This window comes from Hippichthys cyanospilos, chromosome 6, assembly GCF_059441005.1.
Source record: "Hippichthys cyanospilos isolate Australia breed blue-spotted pipefish chromosome 6, RoL_Hcya_1.0, whole genome shotgun sequence".
NCBI lineage: Eukaryota > Metazoa > Chordata > Actinopteri > Syngnathiformes > Syngnathidae > Hippichthys > Hippichthys cyanospilos.
The window spans coordinates 15,434,765-15,456,676 of record NC_142374.1 but is presented as its reverse complement, the minus strand read 5'-3'; the positions used below and the strand labels follow the sequence as shown (position 1 = coordinate 15,456,676).

The window sequence follows — 21,912 nt, the reverse complement described above, 5'->3', positions numbered from 1 at the left end:
TTGTCTTCCGGACAGATTCAGTTTTGTATTTTTGAATTCATTGAAGCCTGACTATCCTGAAGCGCCCATTTTTTGTCACGTGACACTGGGATGTCGGACACCAAGGCGTCAGTGAACGCCTCATTGGGCAAAGGCAAGGACAGCGGGATAGTTCGGAGGAAGAGGAGGACTCAACTCACCGCACTCATATTTACTCACTTTCTCACTCGCAGCGGTAAGTCTCCCTCGTTACTACGATATTTCAACTTTACATCGCGAAGAAATTAAGAATAGCAAGAAACGGCTCTTTCAATTCTTGGGCGTGTTAGTGGTGAGTTTAAGTGAACTCGGTAAGGCTCACTTTTTCATCTTTTCAAAGCCACTTGCTTTGCGTTCGATGACAGTTTCTCGGTTTTTAATGTCGCGGTCCTGTCCAGACAGCGACCCTGCCCTGCTCTATCCTAAACAAATTCCAGCAATACTTGCTATTTACTTAGGTCTTATATTAACTGTGTAACACGATAACGAGCTAATGCTAACGTAAAACTGTAAGAAACCCCTCAAGAATAATAACAATGGTTAATTTGAATATCAATTACTTGTTTTACAGTGAAGTCAGTAAATGTTTTTTTTTCTCAAAATGTTCAACTTAATTTTATTCCATGAATTAAAAACAAAAATCACAAGAACACGTTTTAACTTACATTATATCGTGAAATAAAACGTTTTGAGGAAAACTTCCTTTTCATATGCTAGAGCAGGATTTTCCAAACCTGTAAACTTAAAAGGTTTGTACCTCAGAAGTTACAAATGAAGCCATCAAATGTGTGAAAATGTTGTGTGCCTTGCTTTTTAATAAATATACCCTACACACAAAATAACGGTTTGACAAAAGGTATTGATTTTACTGTGTATTAATATGTATTTATAGTTTGCGGTGTTACAACTTACTGAGACACATTATAATATTTAGGTTACATTATTTATCGATGTGACCATTTAAAAAAAGAGATTTTAATATGACTAGACTGCACAATTATTAATATGGTTATAGCGTACAGTGGTGAGGAATAAAGTCATTCTGAGAGCTATTTCTAATATTTTTACCTTCTACTCCAAATACTTTATACACCCAAAACACATTTGTAAATAGTATTTTTTTTTTAACTGAGTACCCTAATGACATTGTCTCCAGTGTTTACATCTATATTTACAAATATTGCCCTTTTATTCCATTGAATGGGTGACGACACCTCATTGACCTCAACCAGTTATAGTCGTCATGCAGTTGGCTCAGCGTTGTTGATACAATACGACAGTGTCATCAACACACAGAGTGAGTTGTTTGAATTGCGCATCAAAATCATGCTCTTGTCCATGTATTGGGTCTTCATATTGGTTGGTGAGTGCAGCTTTGTGTGAGAGAGGAGATCCTTAGGTGGCCTGATGTCACCGCGTGCTGCTCCCACTACAACTCCAATGTTGTGTAAACATCTGTGTTGTCATTCCCATGCTGGATCAGCGTTCATCATTGTTATAGCACACTGAGCTTGATTTGGGTACTTTGTCTCTAATTTTGAGTGGTGAAACCCATCAATGCTACCAAACAAGTGACACGGCCTACTGTGAATGAATGAACTGTACTTTTTAAATACAGTCACTGCTTCACATCCTCAAACTTTTGGACATAACACACGCACTGCATCGGAAAGACTCTGAGCCCTAGTGTTTTTGTCTTGGAAATAATGTTTTTCACTGCCAAAAATTGAGAAATACTTAATGTAAATGGTACAAATATCTTATAGGTTGACTTTAATAGTGTTAAAAGAAAATAACTGTGTTCTGCTTGATTTCTTGTGTTTCCTTTAAAGAGATACATATTATTATTTTTCGTGCAATTAATACCTGTGTTTTCAACTGAAAATAACGTGCTGAAGGCTCATAACCACTTGCTGTTCACCTGTTTTCTTGGTCATGTGACATTTGCAAGCTGAGTCGTGATTGGTTGGTACCGGACAACATTACTAGTACTTGTGATGTCATTTTCAGTCGACAGCAGCAGCAAAATGTGTAATCAAACATATTCATTGTATGAAAAATAATTTAGCTATGTTTGTAACTAGACATTTTTTCTGCTGAAAATGGTTTAACAATTTTAGTATCCCTTTAAAAAAAATTCCAGGTCCTACAAATTCTAGCCAGGGGATATAAACTTCAAGAGTACAACTGGAGGCCAACCTACTTTCTTTCTTTCTTTCTTTTTACTGAATCGTGAAAAAATGACACAATTGTCAAGCGAGGAATGGAATGTACTCTGTGAACAAAGGAACATACGTGAATATTCAACAGGCTCGGCAGTGATTATTTGGGCATTTTACTGACAGACTCACCACGCTTAACTTTTTCAGCCACAGATGCAATCAAAAATTTAAACTCATTAATTATTTGTGCAAACCCCAATTTTGTGAGCTCTCATGTGGTGCAACGTGACATTCAACTGTGAAAATTTGAATCGCTGCAAAAACAGTAGCCGACTGTCGGTCACTCATGAAAACTAGTTGGAGAACTCCATATACTGTGCGACACTCCGTTTCACACTACGGGCCTTACAACCTTTGCCAACTGCATCATCATTTTGGTGAAACTTTTCAGTACATCTTTTTCCCTCTTTAGTCCATCAGCAGGAGCCACGATGGCCGGAATAGGCGGCTCCCCAGAAGTGAGGATGCAGAAGAGTTATGCTGATCCACACAACCCCAGAGGTGGCCATGACGGCTTGTTTGGAGTTCGGGTGCAGGTTCAAGGGATTAAAGGTCAGCCCTTTGTAGTTCTGAACACTTCCGGTGAAGAAAGCCACAAAGACGTATCGGTCATCACTCACCAGACTGGGTACAAGCCGGGCATGGTGAGGAGGTCCGTAGATGAGACTAGCTCCTCGTCAGAGTTTCATTACCAGAAACATCCAGAGATCCTGAGACCGTACGACCCCAGAAGCAACAACCTCAACCATCTCAACCATTCGCAAACATTTTCCGGAAGAACAGGGGAGAGGGCTAAAGCACGGATTCCGCTTCCAGCAGAGGCCCCAACGGATGACCAGAATACATCTTCCTCGGACGGACACCTCTCTGCTAGGTCTCCAAACTCAGTAGACTCTGAGCCTTTCATGTCCGTAGGAAAGCTAATCAACCAGTTCAACAGCAGTCAGCGTAGAGGAAGGGGCGGCCCCAGGAATCGACTGGACCCGGAGGAAACACGGAGGTCACGTAGCGTGGACAGCGGCCGGGCTTCCGACTCGTCTTCCTCTTCATCCAGCAGGGCGTCGTCTCTGAAGGGGGGGACCAGCGGCGTGACCTCTAGCGGGATGTATCCTCCGGGGTCAGCCAGGGCGCGACTGCTGGGTGGAGAGGCTAACAAAAGAGAAGAGAACAAACGCAACATGTCGCTTGAAACTCATCATAGGATTGACAGGGCAGCAAAACTACTTCACAGAACAAACGAATCATTGCAGAGCGCTTGCACAGATGGAGCTGAGGAAAGAGATGCTCAGGTAAAGTGATGTTCTCACAGACATGATTTCATTGAAAAGGTTCTATTTAATTATGCTCTCTAACCAGGTCACTCCTGATCTTCTGAAAGGACAGCAGGTGTTGGTTGACCCGAATGAAGACGCGGCAAAACAAATGCTCTTCAGCTACCTCAAGGAAGGGTGAGTGACCGCATAAAGACCTAGAACAAGGATAGGTAACTTTAACGATGGATTGATCCTCAATTTTTGTCAGCATTACTTTTTGAACCAATGAACACTGAAAAATGGTTGTTAAATACATTTACTAAAGTGGTTGCACAAAATAAAACCATCTTGATCCAGATGTATTTTTAAGGTAGATTTATTGTCTACTTCAATGGTTCTCAACCTTTTATCAGTGAGGTACCCCCTGTGAAATATTGTTTCAGTCAAGTACCCACTAATCAACGCAACGCATTTGGGTATGATAAAAAGGGTTGCTGGCACAGCTGCTCACACACACACACACACACACACACACACACACACACACAGTCAGGAATGTAGAGCGTGAGCTTGCTTTTACAGATAAAATGACTCCTTGGAATGCCTGTAAGATCTATCACCTTTTTTTGACACATGTGCTCATACAAACGTCTTTGCGGTAAGCTGAGTGATGTTGGGCCAATGTTTTTACCCCAAGAAGATAAAAGTGTTTATAAAGCATTTCACTTTCTTCTTAGGACAACTGACGAAGTGTCCGTCACCAGAAGGAAAGTCAACCTGCTTCTTGAAAGGATCAACAGATTAAAGTGGAAAACGGCTGAGAGTGTGGAGGAGGAGGTGAAAGTGAGTGAAGTGAAATGTTTCCCGTTGCAGGTCACCATTGACTAATGTAGTTTGTTTGATTGGAGTTTACTCTTCTGTAGGATCAGAGAGTCGAAGTGAAGCAGCTGCTAGAGACACGGGAAGCACTGGAGTCACAAGTGTGTGACTTGAAGCAAAAACTGGAAACTGAGATGAAGGTTTGATGTTACTTAAGTTAATACAGCCAAATAAGTCAAACATTCCTTTTGAGAGAGATAACTTTGCCCCTCAGAATGAAAAGACGCTTGCCAAAGCCTGTGAGAAGGCCCGAACGGAGAAGAAGAAGCTACAGGAAGAGTTGGCCAAGAGTCAGGATGAGCTCTGCAAACTCAAGAACAGACTGATGGAAATTGAGGCACAACTTAAGTCTACCAAAGACGAGTGAGCATACAGCGGTCATTGATAATTTGTTATACTATAACAAGAGCACAAAACAATTCAGCACAATGTATTGTTACATTGTAATGAGATGATGAAAATTTTTCAACAACATTGAGTAAATATATATATGTATGGGAGGCAATATGTCTATTTAAATACTTTATACATGTTTATTATTTATGGGATACAGGTTGCTCAAAATGATTCAATACAATATCAGTACTGTATACTCATCGGACCTCATTAGACTGTACAGGTGTACCTAATTTTCTGACCGGTGCGTTTATAGTGCCAGTCTTATTTAATCACTTGTAACTGTACTTTTTCCCAGGTTGGCTCAGATGCTTGCAGAGAGGGAGTGTTCCAAGGTGCAGATGAAGGACCTCCAACAGCAGCTCTCTGAGATGCATGATGAACTGGACCAATCCAAGAAGGCAGAAATGATAAATGCAGAGAAAGAAGTCCTGCTGAACGTAATGTTTCTGTTTCTTATTTCTACAAAGAGTTCAACCAGACCAGCTGACAATGTTTATGAACACTTGTCATGTCCCAGGAAATGGCACAGCTGCGTGCAGATTTTCAGGAGATGCTACTGGTGAAGGAAGACCATGAGGAGCTCCTACAACAGCAGGAGAAGGAGCTCAGCGACTTAAAGGGGGCCATCAAAGATGAAGTGGAAACCCATGATAAATACATTGCTGCTCTGAAGGACGAATATGAACTAGAGCTTCAACATCTCCAGAGGGAATTGGAAAAGACTAAAGAGGTAAATCCAAACCATGCCTTAATGTTCTTCTTCATACAATCATTACTTATCATTTGATCTTAGAGCAACGTTTTGCTGGGCCGGGAAAAGATTGAGGCGTTCGAAGAGGGTAACGCAACCAAGGAAAAGGTGCTGGATCTGACTCAGCAAAGAGACCAACTCAAGGGAAAAGTGCAAGAACTGAGCAGCAAGGTGGATCAGTTGAGCCGAGCCGTTCAGGAGTCGAAAGCCTCGGAAAGACTGCAGGAGCAACGGGTGAAGCAGTTGGAGGTTTGTAAACTCCGCTGAAGAGGTCGTATCGTTTTACATCAACTTGGATAGAAGTTAATCTCGGCAGCATGGTGGACTAATCGTTAGCACATCTGCCTCGCAATCTTGTGGGTGTAGAGTTTGCATGTTGGCTTTGTGCGCTACGCATACCTAAATAGATTAATTGTTGCTTGTGAAAAAAATATGTAGGAAGCCGACCATGGAAAATATTTGCATATTAAATCATAATACAGTGTTGAGATATTACATATTGAAACATTGCAATATTTTCCCCAATTGTTCAAGCCTACAACAACTCTCATTTAATGGAATGTCGTTATCAGACACTTTTGAATCATATCCAGTAAAAATCCAGTAAAATCCAGGAAAAAATTATTTTTGAGATCCAGAGCCGTCAAAGAATAAGATAAGATTTTAGATCACAGACATTGTCATTTGCAGGTTAAAGATTCAAGAGTTTTATTGTCATATGCATAGTAAAACCACACAATGAAATTCTTATTCTGTTCACTTGCCCGGGCAGACTTCATTCCATAACCGAGCAAAGAATAAGGTTGACAATAAAGCAAACAAACAAAAAAAAAAAAGGTGACCGATGAAGTGGATGTATGTGTGCGTAATTTGATTTTACTCGTTACATTATCGTGCCCCAAGTGAAATGATGTCATCGTCTTTGGTTTTCCTGTTGTTTGTTTGCTCTAAAGAGGGAAAAGCAGCAGTTGGAGGAAGCACTGCAGGATGTGCGGAGGAATGAGGAGGAAATGTGTCAGTCCAACCGTTCGCTGCTGACCCGTCTGGAGGAAGTGCAAGTAAAAAAAAAAAAAAAGAAGTGGAACACTTTGTGAAAGCATCTTGATGTAAAAGTTACGCTCTTGGTTGTTTTAGAGCAAGCTGACCAAACTCAACCATGAGCACAGAGACATAAAAGAGAAGCTCAGGGAGGAGCGGAAGCAAACAGAAGAGTTGTGGAAGAGCAAAAGTGAGTTGGAGGATGAGAGGAGGTTGCAGGACAGGACAGTGGAACAACTTCAGAGGAAGGTATGAACCTCCCTGCCTCATTCTCTGACTCACGGGCGGGACTGACCGAACTTTATCAAGGGGAGTTTCACCTCTCTGCTTGTAAATCTGCCCGATCAGATGAATAGCATCATGGAGGACTGCGAGGCGTCTACAGATGTTCTTCAGAGCCAGGTCGATGAGGCCAAAGAGAGGAGTCAGAGGGAGTTGGCCGAGTTGCGCAGGCAGCTGCAGGAAAAGGGAGCTGAGCTGGAGAAATCCCGACTAGCGGCCAAAAAACTTCAGGATGAGGTGCGGCCCTCGCAAATCATTTTGCCGACTCATCAGAATGCGGCTCCAGACCGAAGAACTAGACCAAAGAGACTTAGAAGCTACAATGAGAGGCCAAGGAACACTTACTGTACCGCAATAACAAATGGCCTGAAGTATCAATGTAACTTTCTTCTACTTTACTAATCTACGTGTTTATTGTGTGCTCAGATGCTTCCTCTAGAAGAAGATCTGCGGAAGTGTCACAGGGAGCAGCAGGAGGCAGAGTCCAGAGTACGGCAGCTGGAACAACGAGTGAATGAGCTGGAGGAGACGAACGCCACCACGGTGGATGATCGTGAGCGCCACGTCAAACTCCTAGAGGTGAAAACATCTTTTCTTGATGGAATTCTTTAGTAGATATAGGATGAGACGAAAATCCAACAAGATGAGTTGTCTCTCAAGATTGAGTGACAAAACGTGACAAGATTTTTGCAAAATTCGTAACACAAAATATTACCTAAAATAAATGTTCCAGTTTTCACAATCTTTCCTTTTTTGTAAGCAGACTGCATCAAAATGAAAGCTCTCATGTCAAATGTAAATTTAGAAGGAGAGCCAGACTCATTTTTTCAGCTACAACTGAAATCTTCCTAATACCGAATAGCTTTAACAAAATGCATACAGCGTCTGTTTTTTCTGTCTTTAAAACTGGCTTTCTTTTATCTGCCAATACTTTACCATCCTTTTTTTTTTCAACTGGAAAGCCAAATGATTGCACGGGTGATTTGAAAGTAATTGGAGCATCCTGTATTTTTCTGTATTAATTAAATAAGATACGTTTGGGTTTTTTTACTTGGTGAAAAACAAATATAAACACAGAAGACTAAATAGCACATTTCTACTTTATGGATTGTTTTGGGAATCAACTTTTTTTTTAGTTAAATATAAACTGGGATTTTAGACACCTCCATATAAAATAGATTGAGATGTAATGACGTCAGAACCGCAGAACACACATGAGAATCATCTTGGTTTGTACGAATGTCAGCATCAAAGCAAATCATTTCGTGTCTCAAACAGCATTTGAAAGATAATCCGACTGCTCTTGCCAGTTGCTCTCGCTTGCTAGCGGCTAATTTATGCATTTATGCATATGTCCTAAATACTGGCAACAGACACCGTGCAATGTAATGCCACCATAATGAAGTCGTTCTGTTGGAGCCCAGAATTGGTAATTGAATGTGATTTCAAAACAAAATTGTGTCGGCTGTGCGGTATAAAATAAGCTATTGTCAAAACATGCTTCCGCTACCACCTTCAAAATAAAAGCCTTCTTGTAAAAATACAAGCATTTGTGTCCATACATTATTTGGTATGGTAATGTCTATTATGTTGAAGTCTCACCCATTTTTGGCTGTGTGCTTTAACTGTCATGGAACAAGCATCACCATTGCCGGAAAAAAAAAAAAGGCAAAAAAAAAAAATTGGAAAATAAAAATCTTGTGGCATTATAATCTCGCGAGAACATATCACAAGAAAGCTCATCCTATCCCTACTATCTACTGGAATCCCGCTTGTTGTGAACATTATTGTGTTTGTATTTTTATTTATTTTTTTATTGATGATGTCATTCACGCATACATAAGATGATATTAGATTGCACTTCATGTCATGCAGGGGTGTGTTTTTATGTCCCGGCACCAGTATTTGTCTTGTTCTTTGGAGCTATGAGGGTGCCGAACGGCGCCACCGCAGCAGCGTCTCACGGCTCGGCACTGTTTGTCTTGCTGATGACAAAACATTACACAGTGACATCAGTGTGTTGACACTGTGCGTCGAGCGAGGAAGTCTCGTGTTTACTGGGAAAGTTTCTCCAACCTGTCAGAGTGCCACACAAACATTGGAACATTGTACAATCACCAACGCCCATAGGAAAGGCAATCTCTTGTTAAAGGCTTCTTCTAACTCGTTGACATTTTAGTATAATAATGAAGTGAATATTATATCACTGTTGCAAAGATAAACGTATAATACAGTAGAGCCTTTCATGTTCAGTAACTCACAAAAAGATGCTGCTCAAAGTCCAATTTTTTTTCCAAGCAGTCACCATCATGAAACTAAACTTGGTTCTGATATTTACATCAATTGGTTGCAAAGCATTCAGATGTGTTAACCTTAGGGATTAGCGAGTAATGCTACCTGTACATTTCCATCTATTAATTTCTATCAATTTCTGTCCATTTCAGGATATCAAGGTACTTGTGAAGGCGACTAATAATGGCCACTCTATAACAAAAAAGTGACATTAATTTCATGAAATTTTAGGGAAATTCCAAATTTTAATAGTTTGGTCTTTATTTAAAATGATGTAATTGTTTTGTTTTGCAGGGGAGGGATTTTATGTAACAAAAGTGATAGTGGTATCGGTATCAATGACTACTCAAGAGTTGAGTACTCGTATTGGTATCGGTCTTTAAATATGTGGTATCGGACATTGCTAACCTAACATGTTGTTTCAATCATTAGAAAAAGCTGAGAAAATTACCCTACTTTAATGTATTGTAATCATGTTGAAACCAAAGTTAGCAAATATACATAACCCCAAAAAATAAATTTCATACAATATAATATAACTTAAGAAGACACATGAAGGATCCAAAAGGACAACAAAGAACTGGACAATGACCTGACAAGAACTGAAAACAAAAAGGAAACTAAATACGCTCTAAACTAACGAGACAACACAAAACTCCTGGACAGGAAACTATTGGCAGAGGGAGCGGATTGGTCATCAAAGGGGGCAGGTTAACACAGACAGGTGTATGCAATCACACTGACGAGCCAAGGGGAACAGAAAGATGAACCAAAGACCTGAATGTGCAAAGGCAAAGGCAGACTGTCAAAGTGTAAAATACATTTTTAAATAACAACTCCCAATATTTAAAATACACACATTAGTAAAATGACTTGATTTTCAAAAGTAAACATGTAGGAGTACCTTTATACTGTTATTGATGGTAATATATGAAAATAACTCACATGCTGAAAAAAATATACATATATATTTTTTCTCCATTTTTGTTTCCTTTTCAGGGACGCATCGGTCAGCTGGAGGAAGACGTAAATGATGAGCGCAGTACTGCTGACCGCCTCATGGAGCGATTAGACAAAACCAAAGAGCAGGCAGGTTTCAATGGCCTTATGTAGAACAGTGACCTTTTTTTGTGAAGATTCAGTCAAGGGTCAACCTGCCCATTATAGAATTACTTTCTCAAGTTAGGATTTTACCATAAACAGATGTGTGGGCTACTCTCAGATTTCCCCACAGCTGTCCAGTCATCTCTTAAAAAGTGTGTTTTTGTTTCATCGTGTTGATGCACGCCTCCAATCCTCACATGTCATATGTTTCATATTATCCCACGTCAGTCAGCATAGAACGCTGTTTTTTTTTTCTTTCTTTTTGCTCAAGAGGCCACTGTTCCAAGCAAAGCACTGAGGGCTAATTGACACAAAACACTGTTTTGGGTGCAGTGCAAAGACACAAAACAGCAAACTATTGTCGAGTGTTGATTCACTTTCCCTTCACTGGGCCTCTGGATGTTATTACAGAGGAGAGGCTACTAAGACCAGACAGCATTTCCTCTTTTTTAATCAAGTCCATTTAAACTGCAAGTGACCTTTTCCTTTTTATTTTGTCAATATGGGATCTACTGCAAATCCATTCTGCCAAATTCATCTATCTATCTATCTATCTATCTATCTATCTATCTATCTATCTATCTATCTATCTATCTATCTATCTATCTATCTATCTATCTATCTATCTATCTATCTATCTATCTATCTATCTATCTATCTATCTATCTATCTATCTATCTATCTATCTATCTATCTATCTATCCATCCATTCCATTAGTAACAGCTAGCTAACTAGTAGTTAGCCAAACTATATGGTATTTGCGTGTATGTACCCCCAGAGCCTACATTTTCGCCTTCTGTTCATTCTGTTTTGCGCAAATGTATGAGGGAGCATTATATTATAATTCAATGTGATTATATTGTGCTAGCCGAAGTGTACATTTTGATGTGTAGGCGATGTGTGTCAGGTGGATCAGATGAGGAGCGAGTTGATGCAGGAAAGAGCAGTCAGGCAAGACCTGGAGTGTGACAACATGAGCCTGGAAAGACAGGTAGGGCCATCCCATCATTACAAGAAGAATATACTGTGTATGTGAAGAACCTGTTGAGTTGACGCAGGCTAAAAAGGGACTGCTTTGAAAATGACATAGAAGGCATTCCCTTTATTTTTTGTATTTATTCATTTTTTTCCAGCTCATGCAACCTTTCCTTTACAGGCCATAAGGCAGCTGAAAATGACCTCCCTCCAAATTGTTCCACAAGGATAGATTTTTCTATTCTTCATTTGTGTGTTTATTGATTAAGTGCTGTCTCCATTAGTTTATGTGTGTGTGACCTGTCTCTGACCTGTATTGGCAATCCAGCGTTTCATTTTTTTCCCCTCATTTGTTACATTCTTCTGTTTCATTTCCCGCATCAGAATAAAGACTTGAAGAGCAGAGTGACTCATTTAGAAGGATCGCAGAGGACCAATCAGGATTCTCTCATTTCCAAACTCAACAGCCGCATCCAAGAACTTGAGGAGCGGTTGCAAGGGGAGGAAAGGTAAGTGCTTTGCGACTTAACTAGGGCTGAACGACTCATTGAATACAAATCGACATTGTAATGTACAAGTGGTAGAATAAAAATTTCAAATTGCAGGCAATTTAAAAAAAAACAATCTTCTGCTTCATTTCTGTCCATTGGAAGCCTTTTTTTTAATGTACATGTATGTTTTAGTTAGTTCGTTACACCGCTCATCAAAAGTTTGGAAACATCCTCTAATGCACTCTTTTTTCATTATTTCACGCATGATTTTTAGATTAATACTTAGGATACTTATAATTATGAAGAAATATTGATGGAATAATTTAGCAAATGCAAAATGTCAAGCAAATCAAATGTTTTATAGAGTCTTTGAAGGAGACAGCTTTTTACCAGATAAGAACGTTACTCTTCTTGATATTTTTCAGGCAGCTCTACGATGTGAATGATGCTCTGTGTCCTCAAACGTCTTTCATTTCACGTCTGTGTTTTTCAAGAGTTAATAGTTTGATTCTCCAAATGTGTTTGTGTTGAATTTGAAGGTGTTTTTAAACTTTTGACGGGTACTGTTTATAGCGTCTTGATTGTCTTGGTTTGTGCCATGCACATTTACACTTCATTTCATGAAACGTGCAAATTTTAAGCGATAAAGCCTAAACTTTTGAGACCTTGAAAAACGTTGCATATAAAATTGCAGTTGCAAATAATGGAGAAAAATAGCCATTGGATTCAAATTGTTTCAACACTACCTTTAACTGTCGCAAAAGGGTGAAGACTATTATAATATAGAGGACATATTTTGCATAAAACTCCTATGGTAATCCCCCTTGTGGTATCACTTTCCTGATGCCGGCAAGCCTGCGAGCATCGCAGTGGGAGGGTGTAAAATTACAGGAAGCTGCAGCTGATCTCTTGGCGCATCTCCTCTCAGGGACAACAACAACTTGCAGCAAGCCAACCGCAAGCTGGAGCGCAAGGTGAAGGAGATGAAAATTCAGGCCGACGAGGATCACGGCAACCTGCAGACCCACAGGGACCAGGTATGAGAGCCCGCCGCATCGTCGTCGTCGCTCGCCCTCGCCTCTGACTTGCTGCGAACGGCGCAGTTGACTCAGAGACTGAAGACGGCCAAGAGGCAGATGGATGAGGCCGAGGAGGAGATCGAGCGCCTGGAGCACGCCAAGAAGAAGCTGCAGAGAGAGCTGGAGGAACAGCTCGAGGCCAACGAGCAGCTTCACGGCCAAATTGACGCCATGAGGAAAGACATGAGGTGAATTCTTGCGATTGGATCACACACATGACAAAGTACTCCTTAACTTTGGAATGTTTTTTTTTTTTCTTTTTTTTTTTTTTTTTTTTGCATTGACAGGCGAAAACGGAAATCTGTGATTAAAGTTGCGGAAGATGGCGACGGCCTGGATGACACCGGTTCTGATTAACTTGATAAATAACTCACAAAACGTTTATTCGGACTTGATGAGGAGCCATCATTAAAGCCAGTAACAACTGCGTGAAGACTGACTCCTAGTGGCGATATTTAACTAACATGATGTGGCAAACAAATCCACAGTGCACACCATGTAAACGAAAGTATTGAAACTCACCAACAATTCATTTTCTATTGTTGGGGCTCTGAAACTAACAACAACATCGAGATTAATCTGAATGATCTCCCAACTAACTAATGGGTTTATGTATTGTTTATGTATTTTCAAAATGTGTGATGTCTAAACCTGCCGAACTGCATACAAATAAAGTAAAATTGTACAACTGTGGATGATACGCACCGTCGTAATCATGTAGTAATGTGGAAGTTGAGTCGTTTACGACATTTTCCGCAACGCCATAATTGTGTAAGAGCTTCTATTGGAAAAAGGCTGGCTCGGTGGGTTTACCCATCTTTGACCGCCACAAAATTGATAAAAGCTAGCTTCGTTATATCAACGTATCTCACCTAATTCGGAGCTATTTGAGGACATTACGATAAAGTTAAAACCAATTTGTGTTATGCCGAAGAAAATTGTGGTCGAGAGCGCTAGGGGGAGAGCATTTGATTTATTTATTTACTTTTTAAAAACTGATCGCAGGCTATGCCTGTTTCTAGCCAGTTTTTAGGGCTACACAAGCACCCATAAATTGAATCCCAAGCAATGAATTGATTTTTTTCCTTTTTCTTAATGTATTTTGTAAACAAGCAAGAGCACAGGTGTCAAACTCAAGGCCCGCCAAATCATTTTATGTGGCCCGCTAAATACTGATTTGACTTCATTTTTCTGGCTAAAATACCAAACGTGCAAGTCGTCTTCAACTTTTAAAAGTTTTCGGGGGGAAAAAAACAAAAGTTTTTTTCTTCCCAATCTCTCTTTTAAGTAGTTTTTACCTGTCTCTGATCTCAAAGCTAGGTAAGTTTGTGACGAACACACATAATATTGATTTGACATCACAGTCACAGAAACTATAGATACAATGTGGCCCATGATAAAAATGAGCTAGAGAATTAAATGTAATCTTTGAACAGCTAATTTACAGCAACTACTGACAAGCTTACTGATTGGATGCCCATGGCATGACCAGTTACGATGCAATAGCACCCGCACATGTCCATCACTGTGCCTGGAAACTTGGTGAAGAGTGTACGAGCGGATCAATCCTACGCGCTGATTGGCTGCACCGTGAGAGAGGGGGAGATCTGGCATAACTTCCAATTCTCAGAATTTAACGCAGCAGGACATCGAGGCACTTCTCATTAAAGTCAGCACAGTAAAACCTTGCAAAAAGAGAAGCATGAGGAAACACTGCGCGATCAAACATGGAATACTTAAGGAATTCCTGGCAGAATTTCTCGGCACCTTTGTTCTGGTTGTAAGTAACATTTTGCATTTCAAATTTATGCAATTCAGTATTCCTCCCTGTGTTGTGCTTGGATTTATTTCATTGTTTCTTTATCTATCTATCTATCTATCTATCTATCTATCTATCTATCTATCCATCCATCCATCCATCCATCCATCCATCTATCGATCATCTGTGTGTATGTACAAATATGATATATATACAGTATACAATGGGTCATATAGCACTTTTCCAACAGCTAGAGCGGCTTTACAGAAACTGACACTTTTAATTACACACACAATTATTTTTAACAATGATACCACAGAACACATAAAATTAAAAAAAAAATCAATAATACAATCAGAATTCCTCTTACGTACACCTTTTTGGTTTAAGTGGTTATACAGTAGATGTGGGGTGCTCAATGCATTGATCATGCAGTCGATCATGATGGCAGTATTGGTAGATTGCATACATGCATGAAAATAGGCATGCAAAAACAAAGGCGCAAACAATGTGGCTAAAGTACACAATTGTATGGGACTGTGATGGACAATTGTGTGGAGACGTTGATATGGCCAACCTTATCATTTATGTTTATCTGTTCTCCATAATTAAAGCAATAAAACTCATTACAGTAGTTGGGTCGAGCTACACTGATTAATCCGTTGTAAAGGTGTCTTACGTGGTTGTGGGCCGACCTTGCAGTTGCTAGGTGATGTTTTGGAGCCACTTTATGTAAAAAAACAAACAAAGAGCCAATATTGCTCACACGGATTAGCATGTATTCTATCATTCTACTCGGCAACCCATAATTTTAGCTCACAGGTAGCGCTCCAAGGTTGGCTGCTAAAAATGTACATCTTGGAACAAAAATTGGCCACCTCTGCAGTTGGAGGAGGAGCGAGTCAAAGTCTCCTATCAGCAGTTGATTTGAAATGGCATGATCACTTAATGCACGGCATCACACACCTGTGCTCCAAATCTGCTGTGTATGTTTGTATTTTTATGTGTCTTTAAAAATAAACCTACAGCGAATGTAGTGTCTGTTTACGAATAGCATGCATAGAGAGAGGATTGTTCAATTCTCCAATCCCATCTCGCGTCGCTCCAAATTCTGTGAATCCCACATACACATCCACCCTAATACTCCTGTCCTCAACCTCAACACACCTACTGCACAAATACAGTATGCTTTATCTGAGTGTGTTATTCTATGTTTCAGTTGTTTGGTTGCGGCTCGGTCGCCCAGGCGGTCCTCAGTCGAAACGCTTTGGGTGAACCGCTCACTGTGCACATTGGCTTTTCTGTAGGACTGATGATGGCTGTTTACGTGGCCGGTGGAGTATCAGGTAAAAATGATCAGGGATCTTGTTATGACATCCGATACAATGCCAGAATGAAGGATGTTTGCGATCTTGCACATCTTCTTTTTTATGCTCAAATTAGGCACAGGAATTGTTATGGCTTTATCATTGTATTATTGAAACCTCACCGCTCTGTTCAACAAGAGTTTGCGGTACGGTAAGTCCTCAAATCAGAAAATTAGAGAACGCTCATTGGGGTACACACTTTTTATGTGTCATTAAATTGAAAACATCCGGTGCAGCCATGTGCTCCATCCGCGGTTCTGCTGTGCTCCCATCCAGCAGGAACGTGCCATCTATACGACATTCGTCAATGAGTGTGCGCTGGCCATTGATTCGGTAGTGTCATGGCGTAGCCGCTTCGGGGTCGTCCATAACCTGGGGCGGCGAATGTCCTGCAAAAATCGATGGCAGGCCCCGCTTCCATGTTTCGTAGCAAACATTGAGCAGCGAGACCAAAAGGCCTGCATCAAGCCGGAACGTTTTAGTTGTTAAAAAGAAAGTGGCTCCTGCTACAGTTGTAATTTATGGCCGTTATTATGCCCGACTGTCTGTTGTTCTTCAACCAACCCCTGCGACCTCCCCCTGGGAGGCTGCTTCCCTTCTGCTGTCCCTCGTAAATGTGACAGCCTCCCTAATGATAGAGAGAATATCAAACCAGCGCGTGAGGGGACGTATGGTGAGGACATCAATCAGGATTACTATCATAACACGCTTCTGAAAAACTCTCATACACGCGGCTGAATTTTTTTTTTTTTTTACATACACTACTGATAGACACTACTGAAATGTCACACTACTGAAAGTCTTCAATAAACATTACTTAAATGCTTTCAGAAAAACAGTACTGAAAAAAATATCAGTACAAAATAGATTTCAGAAATATTTATTCGTCCATCATACAATTTCAACATGTGTGTGAAGGTTGGGTATACAAATAGAGGAAAATGTCGGTATTGCACGTGAAAACCTTCCAGCTGCTTTGCTGAAATCTCAGTTTTATATACTGTATTATGCTTTTCCGTTGTGTATGAAAGCATTCCATTAGTGTTTATGATATACTTTCTGTAATTTGTGTGATAGCATTTCAGTAGTGTCAAGGAAACTGTCAGTAGTGCATATGTTTCCAAATATTTAAGATAGATATGAATACACTCCTGACAGTCTCTGGGACTAACTGAAATGCTGTCACACACACTTCTGAAAGTGTGTCATAAATACTATTTTTATGACATAACTGAAATGCTTTCAGACACACTACTGAAGGTCTGTCATAAACTTTGTGTTTATGTCAGACTTTCAGTAGTGTGTGTGTGACAGCATTTCAGTTGAAAGTCTGTCATGAATACAATGTTTATGACAGACTTTCAGTAGTGTGAGTCACAGGATTTCATTTGTGTCTGGGGGACTGACGCTTTCATGCACTCTACTGAAAAACATTTAAGTACAGCATATAAGACAAACAAACTTCAGAAAGCTGATTAAAAGTCTTTCATTTGCAGTACTAATCTTTTTCCCTCCATTTGTATTCACAACGGAAACACACGCACACACTATTTCTAATTGCATGACGGACTAAATGAGTGTTTCTGAAGTCTGTTTGTATGGCGGCTCAGTGGCACAGTGGCTAGCACGTCCGCCTCACAGTTCAGATCAGTTCAGTTAAAATACACCTCGTTGCTGCCTTTCTGTGTGGCGTTTGCATGTTCTCCCCGGGCCCGTGTGGGTTCACTCCAAGACACATGCGTGTCATGTCTATGGGATATACTAAATTGTCCTTAGATGTGATTGGGTGTGTGAATGGTTGTTGGTCTCTGTTTGCCCTGCAATTGGCTGGCAACCAATTCAGGATGTCCCCCGCCTACTGCCTGAAGCCAGCAGGGATAGGCACCAGCATGCCTGCGACCCTTGGGAGGATAAGCGCCTCTAGAAAATGGATTGATAGATGAAGCCTGTTTGTCTTACTCATATGCACTACAGATAGTCTCTTAAAAAACTACTGAAATGCTGACACACATACTACTGAAAGTCTGTCATAAACACCACTTCAGACACCTGTCCATCATACAATTTCAATAGTGTGTTTGAGAAATGTTCAGCTGTGTATGCAAGTGGAGGAAAACATCCATAATGCATGTGAAAATGTATTAATCATACACATGAAAGCATGTCAAAAGTGTGTTAGAGCAGTAGTGTGTATGAAAGTGTTTCAGTTGTACGTATGAGAGTGTTTCAATAGTATGAAATACTGTATACGAAAAATTATTACGAAGTCTCATGGTCATGAACAGAAACATATAATCTATGTATGAAAGTGTTTCAGTAATGTTCATGAGTACAAAATGAAGTAGTCTGTATGAAGCTTTTCAAATTACATTTTGTGTATGAGAGCATTTCAGTAGTTGCAGCCCTCTCTCATTCTCACCTTGGTCCTCAATTCCAGGGGGCCACGTGAACCCTGCTGTGTCTCTGGCCATGGTGCTCCTCGGCAAACTGAAGATCTGGAAGTTTCCCATCTACGTCATTGCTCAGTTTCTCGGCGCGTTTGCTGGAGCAGCTGCAGTATTTGGATTATACTACGGTGATGTCCTTATCGCAGTGTTTTCCCACCATTGATTTAGCCACGGCATATTTTACATCACTGTTGGATGGCATGCTACCAAACAAACCTTTAGAAAACCTACACTGTAATATACCCTCACTGTAGGCAGTTTGTCATTAGCACCCTTGTTATTATGGACAATGGATAACACAAAACTATCCACCAAACTGTATGGATCACTCTACTGTATATGATAACTGTAAACAAATCCTATTTTTTCCCAAAACTGAAATACTTATATCATCTCACAATATAAATCAAGCTCAAGAGGTACATGAAAAAGTGAACCTACAGTTGCCACTTTTGAGAGGAATAAAAAGCGGATTGAAGAGGTTTTGACATTACTTATAATCTTTAGCAAAGCTAGGCTCAGGTGAAGTACTTTCTGTTCTTTCAAATTTGTTGCCATCTATTGGTTGACGATGGAATTACATCCCCCTCCAAAAAATGAGGGATCGCAAACCCAGAAGCCACAATGGAAGCTAATGGCAAATTCTCTTGGAAGAACATGCCATTTTCCTAACATCATTAACGCAGATGGAGGAATATGATACAAAATTGAATCACAATTTTCAGCCCATTATTTAAAACTGGGCAATTTCTCAAGGTACACACCACAATCTCTAAATAGCGCTTGGGAATCTTTGACAAGTGAGCACTCTCTGAACCCTTTACAGATGCTTTCATGGACTTCACCAGTGGGATTCTGTCGGTGACGGGCATCAATGCGACCGGTCACATTTTTGCATCCTACCCGGCAAGACACCTGTCGATTCTGGGCGGATTCATTGATCAGGTGAACCCGGCTCACAATGGCCAATCACCTTTCTATTGTGCTCCTAATCCCATTCAGGCTTGAAACACGGCAAATGAATAGGAAATGTAGGAAATGTTGCAAATGGCAAATTGATTAGCCCATTTTGTGAGAGAGCAACCCCCTCTTTGCTTTGCTTGGTTTTAGGTTCAATGAACAGATTCAAGGACAGATCCACGCACAAGGCCGTTTCCAATCTGTTAAGCCAGTGTGCACTGATTCAAAAGTAACATGTTGGGGCTAGAAAAGTGTTGAAACCTTCAACAAGTGACCCACTCTAATAAATCGAGACAATGGGGTCAACGCCGCGAGTTTACTTTGCCTGCTTGCTCCCAGGTGGTATTTGTATTTAAAAGTAGCATTTTCCTTCAGAAATAATTCCGTAGCAAATTTTTTAATGCAATTTTGATCCATTACATTTAACTGTTATTATAAATGATAAATATCTAAAGGAAATATTGTAAGGATCATTTACATAACATCCTTCAACTGTCTTTAGAGGCAAACCAGGTTTATAGCATTAAAAATGCTAAACTATATATATATATATATATATATATATATATATATATATATATATATATATATATATATATATATATATATATATGGTGAAATCTTACCTTAAGCTGCATCCCAGAATGCTATGCTCAATTATGTGCAAGCGATTTAATCATTCAACTCATATTTAAAGGGGAAAAATAAGATAAAAATCTGTTAATACTTATTTGTTAATATTGCTTTTTACCACATCTGCTCCTTGCAGGTGGTGGGCAGCGGCATGTTGGTTCTATGCATCTTGGCCATCATTGATGGGGGAAACATCGGCGCTCCCAAAGGTGTGGAGCCGCTGGCCATCGGGCTGATCATCATGGCCATCGGGGTGTCGATGGGATTGAACTGTGGCTACCCCTTGAACCCCGCCAGGGACCTGGGGCCGAGACTGTTCACCGCTGTGGCCGGATGGGGGATGGAGGTCTTCAGGTGAAGACAACTACAATAATGTATAGTAACCTCGTTTTTCGTGGTTAATGGCGATCCCCCGCCCTGCGATAAGTGAAAAACCGCAAAGTAGTGTCACCCCCCCACCATGAAATTTTCATCCATGTGTATGTGGGGTCCTGAGTTTTTTAAATGTGACAAGTATTTTTATACTATACTACTACCTGTTTAAGACAAATAATACTACAGTACAGATATTTACTTAAATCCTAAATTATCAAACCTTATATAGTAACTGTAGTGTTATCCCTTCCCCTCCCATCCATTTGGCTATAGTCTCATGGAGAGCCGTGATTATATTAGCGGCACATGGAAGCGTAATTAAAGTGAAGCCTCTTACTGACCAAACATAACAATCAGAGTTCACACTTGAAATCCCATTTTTTTACAAAATAAATCTAGGCAAGAGATTTGATATGAAAAGATGAAGCCTCTTTCTTCCTCTACCTTGCGTCTATCTAACAGTGAGTCTGTTTCATGAGGGAGCTGGGCACTCCTACAAGACAAGTGATATGCTCGCAGTGCATATATGTATGTGCGTGTGTATTATATGTATAAAAAATGTATTCAAGTATAATATGAATGTCTGCCATCAACCGTGTGAGTGGTTTGCGGGTAAACAAACATATTGATTGAAACAAATGGTCAGGCGACAAGCACTGTTGGCTTATTATATAATGTCACATGCACTACACAGACGCGATCGATCGAATTGCCTTTGTTGTTGTTGTTGATCCAGCGCGGTTCCGTTAGGCTGTCCAAAGTACCACCTAGCATTTGTTTCTGTGCAGCACGGCAGACTACTGGTGGTGGATCCCAGTGGCGGGGCCCATGGTGGGGGCCGTGGCGGCGGCCGTCCTGTACTACCTCCTCATTGAGCTTCACCACCCCCGCGTCGAAACGGAGAAACCGCACGAGGAGCGGGGCGGAGAAGAGGAAGAGGAGGACGAAGATGAAGAGGACGAGGACTGCAGTCTGAAGGACAAATATGAGATGATCACGATGAGTTAAATTGTTTGTCGCACCGAGTATTCTCGAGTCTAACTTAAACAAGAAGAGATACTGTACTGTATTCTATCATCCGCTCGTGTTGGAACGTGACTTCATGGACATGGCATGACCATGAATGGGTAAATTGTAAATATTCTACAGACATTAGATAATTGCAAGTATGATAAGCTTCCTCAAATTTGCTCCTGATATTTTGATTAGATTAAGTATTTTTACTTGTTTTTGGTTTACTGGTGTTTTATTTTGAGATGCAAACCAATTGTAATCCTGTCGGCTATTTAAATTAAAAAAAAGAACTACAGACCAGTTAGGTATTCGTTTATTTTATTTTAATACTGTAGTGTAACTTATTAGAACTGAAGGATGCACAGCATTGCAGAATAGCCAAGTATAGAACGTGAATATTTTTTTATCCTAGTATTATACGCACGATAACTTAAGCCCCTAAATACATTTCAGTCAGCACTTTCTTACTTTCACACAAAACAATACAACATCTCAAATCAAATCTTTTCCCATGAATGGGAACGCCAATCACCCTTTCCAGACAGCAATCAACTCATTTTTGTCCACTGTAGT

General features: G+C 40.3%; 2 protein-coding genes across 6 annotated transcripts; both read left to right on the top strand.

Annotated features, from left to right (window-relative positions):
- Positions 1 to 126: 126 nt before the first annotated feature.
- On the top strand, positions 127 to 13,477 carry LOC148422359 (cingulin-like protein 1). Of its 5 annotated transcripts, none has more exons than XM_088417943.1 (20): positions 127 to 214; positions 2,653 to 2,792; positions 2,864 to 3,529; positions 3,597 to 3,688; positions 4,231 to 4,336; positions 4,417 to 4,512; positions 4,587 to 4,735; positions 5,067 to 5,208; positions 5,289 to 5,501; positions 5,565 to 5,771; positions 6,476 to 6,580; positions 6,657 to 6,809; positions 6,909 to 7,079; positions 7,269 to 7,421; positions 10,134 to 10,223; positions 11,147 to 11,230; positions 11,599 to 11,723; positions 12,634 to 12,742; positions 12,809 to 12,972; positions 13,072 to 13,477. In XM_088417943.1, exons 2-20 carry the CDS (start codon positions 2,718 to 2,720, stop codon positions 13,139 to 13,141), a joined length of 2,970 nt encoding a protein of 989 aa, XP_088274069.1. In that variant the 5' UTR covers positions 127 to 214; positions 2,653 to 2,717; the 3' UTR covers positions 13,142 to 13,477. The 5 variants fall into 5 exon arrangements, with proteins under 5 accessions (XP_088274069.1, XP_088274068.1, XP_088274066.1 ...); XM_088417944.1 differs by lacking the exon at positions 127 to 214 and adding an exon at positions 294 to 310; XM_088417942.1 differs by having other exon boundaries at positions 133 to 214; positions 2,653 to 3,529; positions 3,624 to 3,688.
- Positions 13,478 to 13,618: 141 nt separating this feature from the next.
- Positions 13,619 to 21,639, top strand: LOC148422358 (aquaporin-9-like). The gene is made up of 6 exons (XM_088417946.1): positions 13,619 to 14,564; positions 15,763 to 15,889; positions 18,348 to 18,485; positions 19,184 to 19,302; positions 20,087 to 20,304; positions 21,114 to 21,639. Exons 1-6 carry the CDS (start codon positions 14,487 to 14,489, stop codon positions 21,331 to 21,333), a joined length of 900 nt encoding a protein of 299 aa, XP_088274072.1. The 5' UTR covers positions 13,619 to 14,486; the 3' UTR covers positions 21,334 to 21,639.
- Positions 21,640 to 21,912: the final 273 nt, after the last annotated feature.

What these genes read in the sequence shown, in the direction of transcription:
- LOC148422358 (XM_088417946.1), top strand. Translation starts at nt 14,487, where the DNA reads ATGAGGAAACACTGCGCGATCAAACATGGAATACTTAAGGAATTCCTG. An exon ending in TCGGCACCTTTGTTCTGGTT is followed by an intron (nt 14,565 to 15,762) that starts GTAAGTAACATT and finishes TCTATGTTTCAG; the next exon opens with TTGTTTGGTTGCGGCTCGGT. An exon ending in CGTGGCCGGTGGAGTATCAG is followed by an intron (nt 15,890 to 18,347) that starts GTAAAAATGATC and finishes CCTCAATTCCAG; the next exon opens with GGGGCCACGTGAACCCTGCT.
- LOC148422359 (XM_088417940.1), top strand. Translation starts at nt 2,672, where the DNA reads ATGGCCGGAATAGGCGGCTCCCCAGAAGTGAGGATGCAGAAGAGTTAT. An exon ending in AATTGGAAAAGACTAAAGAG is followed by an intron (nt 5,502 to 5,564) that starts GTAAATCCAAAC and finishes ATTTGATCTTAG; the next exon opens with AGCAACGTTTTGCTGGGCCG. An exon ending in CCAAAAAACTTCAGGATGAG is followed by an intron (nt 7,080 to 7,268) that starts GTGCGGCCCTCG and finishes TTGTGTGCTCAG; the next exon opens with ATGCTTCCTCTAGAAGAAGA.